The sequence below is a fragment of the Astatotilapia calliptera genome, chromosome 12, assembly GCF_964374335.1.
Source record: "Astatotilapia calliptera chromosome 12, fAstCal68.1, whole genome shotgun sequence".
NCBI lineage: Eukaryota > Metazoa > Chordata > Actinopteri > Cichliformes > Cichlidae > Astatotilapia > Astatotilapia calliptera.
This window is the reverse complement of record NC_137433.1, coordinates 31,877,444-31,885,539: the sequence shown is the minus strand read 5'-3', so window position 1 is coordinate 31,885,539 and position 8,096 is coordinate 31,877,444. Positions and strand designations below refer to the sequence as shown.

Below are 8,096 nucleotides of genomic sequence, written 5' to 3'. Positions count from 1 at the left end.
AGACATGGCACCAGAAGACTTATACTCATTGGAATACAATAGAACTATTCACTGACATTAACTTAGGACCCATGCCTAATTTAAGTACTGTTAATGTGCTGCAACCTTCATTTTTGCACAGAGGGGGAAGAAAGAAGAATTGTGGGTATTTGTGGTTAAACTTGTCACTGGTTGGATTGACTGGGAAACGCTCACCCGTGGGCCCCTCTTGCCCGGCTTTCCTGGCAACCCTGGAAGTCCTGGAAGACCCTAAAAGCAAAATATAGAAGTTGTCAGTGTCCGAGTGAAATACAGAGGAGGAAATAGAAGCTGCTGCCTTTTTTGTGTTATTTTAAGAGAGTCTTGAATACTCTTGAATAATAAAAGACAGCAAGTTTGGAGTTTTCAAAGTAAAGAAAAACCTTTAAAAGCCACTCAAGCTCAAGAGTCAATTAGTAAAAACATGTTGAGTTTTTTTGTCCCTTGGTGAAGTTAGCTATAAGTTGCAAAGCACTCGGGCACTGAGACGCTGGCAGGCATGAGGATATCTTGTTAGAAACTAATGTCGCACTCTCCCTCAGCAGCCAATGTTATTTCAGCCCAAAACCACTAAAGTGCATACACTGTAACTCTGAGTCATTGCACTGGTTGGGAGGTCGGCGCTGGTTCCAGTCACAGCCGATCACATTAATTATAAGCATCAGCTAGCTTTGAAACAATTTCATACATGGATTAGCAAAGTCCTGAAAGGTCAAACTTAATGAGGGGTCAATCTGAGGAACCTGAGTTTGCTTGAAATGTTAGGATTGTTACTTATTTTCCCATTGTTCAAGCAGTTTAAAGTGGAAAAGAAAAAATAGACCTAAAACAGCCCGAGGCAGTCCTGCTGAAATTGGGCTACTGTAATAATGTCAGATGTATGGAGCACTTTGGTCTGTCTCAGCCAAGACCACAAGCTATAATTATACTATTTCAGCCTCCGTACACTCTGGAAATCCAAATGTCTTTCAACAACTTTTAGATTCTTTAGATTGCAACCATCAGGCTGTCCACACATGATAAGTAGACTCAGCTGTAGTCGCTGCTAGGGTCAGTGCCAAGGCAGTACTGGAGCTCATGTTTTCAGAGGTCATTAGATTGAAACATGACTAAAATTTTAGTTGTACAGCTCCACCAACCAGTCAAACTGCAGTTTGCAGAAAGGTGGGAATTTGATAAAGTATCACATTAATTCAATCTGTCAAAAAGCTGATTGGTGTAGAAAGGTAAGCAGCAAATATGACAGTAAGCAGTGCTTCAAGTATAATATCACCGCAAAGAAGCAAAAAATCCTAAAACATGGCAGCACAGAAGGGCCAAACAGTCACCACCAATTTGACCTTCTGAGAACAAAATTACATCATGTAACATTTGTCACCATTAGTGTATGTATCTTAAAAGTGGTGTCAGCATTCTCCAAAAACCACATAATAATTTGTTTAAAAACCCCCAAAACAAAACAAACAATACCAAACAATAATAAACTATCCAAATGTCTCCAACTTCCTCCTAAACATCCAGCTTAGCTCATGGCTAGCAACTGAATCGTTATTTACAACATCAGACAAATATTATGACCCATTCACTCACGTTCCCTAATCGCTATCATATGTTCCTCGATTAAGCGAAATTATTTATCTCTTACACTTGGAGCAGCGCATGTCATTAACTCCCCCGGCCACCCTCGCATTCTGTGCCACTCGAGAGAGAGACTGCTGCTGGCGCTGTAGAATTTTTTCCCCCTCACAATCAATTAATCATTTGACAATTGAATATCCAATCTAATTTATATTCCGTTATATAATTAGAATATTAATTGATAGCCATTCTTAATGTGCTCCCAGGGTGACAGATACTGCCATTCCATCAGATAGCGCTGTCATACCAGAGTGAAACCCTTGCCATCAGTGCGCTGATGAGGCAATAGCAGACTTCAAGAGTTATACTACTGTTATATTTTAGAGAGACAAAGTCTACATATTTAGGTCGGAGGAGTGTAGATGACAAGTTTTCCAGCCAGGAGATCCGACTCTGTTATCAATCCAGGGCTTTGTTTTCATTAGCCGATTAATTTCGTTTGCACTTAATTTTTTTATTTTGCTTACAACCACTGGTTTGGTTAGGCATCAAGAACTTTTCGTTAGATCGATGGATGGATGTCTTTACCTGAGAATATTACACGATGAAATAAATTATGATATTATTGTATACATCGGTGTTGAAATAATTTCATACAGGGTAACATGAAAAAAAGATCACTTATCTAACTGAAACACTGAACTTTACAATGACATCGGTATTCTCTGTATTGTCTATTTTTTTCTGAAATATATGTATATTTATCTGATTCATATGAACAAACAATATGTATCTCAATGCTCCAAAAGCTTCAAGATCCAAATAGACTCTGGTTCTTCAAAATTAAAACCTTCTTTTATCATCTAATCATCACTTCAGATTAGATTTATACTTTATATTTGAGCCTATCATAACCACATTTTCAAAACAAAGTTCGTGAAACTCTTGTGAGCAGCCCACTTACGTCAGCTGTATCCCAGCAGAGTGGCATCAGAATTTAAAAATAATAATAAATGGCACATAAGATAAGTTAAATTGGACTATAAGCCAAACTCAGCAACTTGTTCAGACAACATAACTAGTAAGAAACACAACAATACAATTGTATTTATTATTGCCCTGTATGCAAGTGTAACATTTATATTATATTATAAGGCCTTCAAATATTTAGTCCCAATAGGTAACTGGGCACAAGTGCTTTATCCCTTTTTACCTTTGACCCTGCTTTAAAAGTATTCGTTCTCTGAGCAGTCCCACTCCCTCCCAAAGGAATCTAACACCTCACTGCCGGCCCTTCCACCAAGACAAACACTGACTGGCAAATGCCGACTGTGAACCTGACTGTTTTCACCATAGCTTTGAAAATAAAAATGAGGTTTGAAAATTATTAGCACTGCTTGCAAGTACTTTATCAAAGTCATGAAATAAAACGATTTAGTGGATTTTTAAAAACTCCCCATCATTAACACAACCAGCACTTCTACAATCAGAACAGTACACGCTGGGTCACTGCCTGATTCACAAAACCACACAATAAAGAGCAGCATCAGTTTTTACATCAGAGCAGGTCTGGAGATCACAGAGTGAACCAGCAAATAAGCCATTATTGAAGCAACAACCTGTTGAACTTATGTGTCACTGTGGTTCAACAAAGGGTTAATAGACTAAGCTAAAATATAACAATACAAAGATAAAAAAATAATGCTTGAATTCAAACACAGCAACACCAGAAATGTACTCATCTAATCGTTTTACAGTTATTTCAACACAGACATTCACGGATTTCAGCAAAATGTTTGTGTTGTGTTTGTTTAGAGCTGACACACTTACCGGCGGTCCTGGTTCGCCCTTTAGTCCAGGTGATCCAGCAAGTGCAGAGAATTGGGTCGGTTCCAGGTCAAATGTTTGAAAGCCATCTGTTGCAGCTGGAGTGACTGGAGTGAGCGAGGTGGGCTTGACATCCAGCACGCTGGTCACCTTTGGCTCGGGTTTCTTTGGAGCTACTGTGGTTAGCTGCTTTTTATTATAAAAGTAGGCGTTTGAAGGAGACCCCTGCGTGGAAGCAGCTGTACTTTGGAGAGCCGGCTTCATCTCTGATGATCTGGTAAAAACAGGTAAGTGTATACTTTTTCCAGAAGGTTGCGGTGAGTTGGTATCTGCCTGCTTTGTGTTTTTTATGGCGTGTGAGGTTGGTTTGGGGTTCGGTGGAGTCATGTTGATCCCAGGAGATGTTGTAACAGACTGAGTTGGAAATCTAGATGGGCTTTCAAGCCCTGGGTGAACTGTTGGAGAAACGGACACAGCACCAGGTTTTGGAGTACTCATTGCCATATACACAGACATCACGGAGTTGGTTGAAGGAAGAACTGTAGTCCTCATGTTTTCCTCAGTGAAGGCCAAATTAGGTGTCCGAGCCTTTTTGGATATCTCCGTCAAAGAGAGAGGAGTTATGTGAGTGACAGTAACGTTTGGGTCTGTGGAAAATAGAGGTAGCAGTGGTGGAAATACAGGCCGATAAGTGTCAGCTTCTCTGCATTGTTTCTTAATGTAATCACAATAGTTATGAGCTGCCTCGGCTGAGGGATAAATGTCAAACTGACAGATGGCACCTTCAAATGGCACCGAGCTGTGGTCCATTCTGCCCAGCAGGAAGGAGCCCTCTGGATCCAGAGTCTCCTGTTTTCTAGAATGCAAATCTGCATGTATGCTTTTCTTACCACAAGATGTGTGTAAGAACACTTGTTGGCCTCGAATATCCAAAGCCAGACTGTGCCACTGGCCATTGTAGACATCGTAGTCAAAACTTACAGAGCTCTGCTGTCCTACGTGTACAAGGATCTTCCCTGGTACAAACTGCACTCCGAGCTGAACTTTTCTTTTCTTTGACAGAGCTGAGAAAAGGAAAGCGTTGTTGATGCGATGAACAGATAGGCTAAGGATAAGGGAGAGATTGGAGGGGTTGTAAGAAGAGGGTATAACAGTGTGCAGAGGTGCCTGGATGCGTGCCCTCTCAGTGAGGATAACGCCTGACTTGAAGGGGATGATGCCATGATGGATGGATCGAGAGCTTGAAGATGGGGAGCTGCCAGTCCTTCGCCCAGTAAGTCCAAGCTGCTGCAAGACATCTACATCTTTAAGGAAACAAGAAAGAAACATTAGCGGACAGCTAATTCTGTGTGCAATTAATAAGCTAATTAAATTTACACAAGAATCTGATTATTAGCATCCTACTCAAATGCAATCTGTATTCAAGTAAAAACAAAAGTGCAATAATATAAATGATCATCTATTAAGATGTGAATTCCCGTCATGGCATCGTAAGTTTAAAGTCCAACTAATGGAAAAACCTGAGGCAAAGACAATTTTAAAAGACTGCATAAAATTTCCAATATATGGTCACACTTCCATATTTGCTTTTGGGGATTGCTGGAAATTGTGTGATCGTTACATCAGGCTTAATTGGAACAATTTCAGGGTAAGGAGGCTGAACGAGTCCCTGGAAAGGAAAGTGGTGGGTTTTTAAAAGGTGCATTAGAAACGGAAATGCTATCTCGCTTTATCTGGAAATGTCTGCTGATTAAAGATGATCGCTCTGACAGGGGCCCAAGCTCATGAAAACACACTGCTGTATTTTCTGCGGGTTTTAATTGCTACTTGCTTCTCAAGGGAGGAAAATGTGGGTAACAGTGATCCATTACAGCACTGTGTATTCTGTATATTGCACCTAATTGGATCCACACCTTTGTGCTAAAGTTTAATTAAATCCACATTTCATTGTAGCAAGAGACGGGTGCTTTTTTTCTAAAGAACTCTTTGCGATAAACGTACACTCTTGGGAAAGTGTCCCATTTCTCTTGTGACCAGGAGGCAGAGCTACCAACCTTCCGATTACTAGATGACCTCATCTACTGATCGGAAGGTTGGTGGTTCAATCGATGGCTGCTCCTGTCTGCATCCCAAATATCCCTGGGCAAGAAACTAACGCCAATGTATTGGAGTGTTAGAAGACTGTGTTAGATGTGTGAATGATGCAACCAGTACAAAGCACTTTGAGTGCTCAAGTAGAAAAGCGCTACATAAAAACCAGTCCATTTACCACCTATTAGAATAGAATATCGAGTCAGAAACATTCTTTCAATGAACCAATACCATTATAACCTATATTTAACCAAAATTTAAATAGAGAAAAAGCTGAAATATTATACATTTAGTAACACTGCTTGTCCCAAACCACAAACCGAGACCCATTAAAGTAACAGCATCAAGGTTGTCTCAGTTATTTATTCTTTTAACTTCGATGTTGCATTTGAAAAAATAACATTTACTCATCTTTAGAAGTCAAACATCAAGCACATCGTTACTTCGGGCAGTCAGGTCAAGACATTAAAGTCAGCTCACAATCTCAGCACATCAACGGGTCTCTTATCATTAGTTCTTCCTCCCCATTATCATCAAGTGCTTGTTTATATGATCAGACCATAATACTGCAGGATCTTTATGATATAAACCAGCGTGTGATGAACAAAACTGAGTAGATTTGGATCTCAATACCCACATTATAGCTCAGCTCACACCATTCTACACATTAAACTGGCAAATCTCAGCTACACTATTTAAACTATGTCAATCCCAACTTACCTGTTTCATGCCAGGCCTGACTTCATGGATTAGCCTTTTCTTTTGACTATAAATATAATGGACTGAACTCTTCAAATCAAAACAGACTCACTTCACATTATTATATTATTTTCTATTATTAGCCATAAATTTAGGTAATCAGTGATTCTAAATATAGGTTTTTTTTTTCTGTTTAAATTAGTAAGGCTGAAAAATCTCAAACCAATCAGCGCATGCTAAATATATATTATGTATTAATCTTCTCTGTACGTTTCCCCATCTTCTTAGACTAAAAGCTCACATAGAAATTGTAAATACCCATTCTTTTTCACTTAGCAAATATAAATCGCTAAGTGATCAATTCTGGCTCAGCAGAAGAAAAACAAGTATAGACACGAGTCCCGCTAGGAGGTGGGAAATCCAGCTCAGTATGTGCAGGCAGCGGGAGGTCAGCTCGACTGAAAAATTCACACATGGAAAAGACACATCAAACAGTAAGTGAAACAAGAACAAAAGCCTTCTTCAGTCAAATTTCTTATATAGAACTGATTTGAATTGTTAATATGGTATGAGGAAAGCAAAATTGTTCTTTCATTGTGTGATGTACTTTCAGGGCTTACACTGCATATTTAAATCTAAGCGGGTAGGCGGGCTGCCTCTGGCTTTTTGTGGCCTCCTGATGAGCTGAAAAAATAATAACTGAGAACTGAGTCTGACACATCCTGGAGACACGCATAGTTAAAGTACAAGTGTATCAGACAACAAAAACTTTTCACAGAAAGCAGGGGAAGATTAATACGTTTCCACTATTAGTATGCTGCTAATGTAGATTCTGTATTTTCTGCAACAGCTTGACAGCAAAAATATTCTAGCAGAGACAAAAAATGTCTATTTTATAGATACCATCAAGAAAAGCAACAACACTGAATAACAAATCATGTCTCTTTACATTTATGTGATGTGATCAAGAAGTTCTGAGAACAGGTACGTAAAAATCCTTACATTATTTCAATTTAGACAATCTCCAGCTCAAGGTCATCTTCTCTGCCATCACCAGATGGTTTTCACCACGACTGCTATTTTTAGATCATTCTCAGGAAGTGGTGCTCTGACCACTTATACTGTGTGCTGTACATTTTCACCAAAGACCTAAAGCCTGCATTGAGAGGCAACATCAACTTCTGTTTAAACCTTACCTAAATTTCACATGACTATTGTTTGTGATGAGATCTGGGTCTCCAGCTACGAGCAGTTTTCCATTGAAGAGTCCACAGTTTCCAAGCCCAGAGGTAGCGTGTCATGTGTGAAATGTTCTGCATTTCTCTCAACATTTTTCAGTTTACGCACAGAAAATTAATTACTCGGGGTGAGAGTGTCAACAGGGAGTGCTACAGTAACATCCTGAGGCATCCGAGGGAGCGTTTATAGGAAACCGTCCTAATTGTGACACATGCCAGTGTAGCATCTGGCGCCTGCTCAGAGCACTTTGAAAACGGAGGAGTTTTTTCGTGACATAAACAATCTTTGCTCAAGTCCTCAACCACTCACCAGATTTCCCTTCATGGATCTTTGTCCATTTTCTAAAAATAACAGTCAGGCTAGTGGTTTGCCATTTCGACACACTGGAGGAGATCCATTGGGGGTTGGAGCCTATCCCAGCTGTCATCGCGTGACAGACAGGGTACACTGCACAGGCTGTACGGAAACAGACAACCATTCATATTCATACTTATAGCCAGTTTAGAATTTCTAATTACCTAACCCACACATGTCTTTGGACAGTGGGAAGAGGCCGGAATACCTGGAGAACCCATGCAAGCTTTAAAAACTCCTCACAGAAAGGCTCTTTCTGGCTGGTGGCTAAACACAGCAGTCACTAAAAA

General features: G+C 39.9%; 1 protein-coding gene across 1 annotated transcript in view; it reads right to left on the bottom strand.

The window, feature by feature from the left end:
* Nucleotides 1-8,096, bottom strand: part of col27a1b (collagen, type XXVII, alpha 1b) — a 64,744-nt gene that overhangs the window by 51,974 nt on the left and 4,674 nt on the right. The window contains exons 3-4 of the mRNA XM_026188457.2: nucleotides 3,427-4,727; nucleotides 196-249 (exon numbers count right to left, since the gene is read on the bottom strand). Of these exons, the coding sequence (XP_026044242.2) occupies nucleotides 196-249; nucleotides 3,427-4,727 (1,355 nt within the window). The remainder of the gene's footprint in view (nucleotides 1-195; nucleotides 250-3,426; nucleotides 4,728-8,096) is intronic.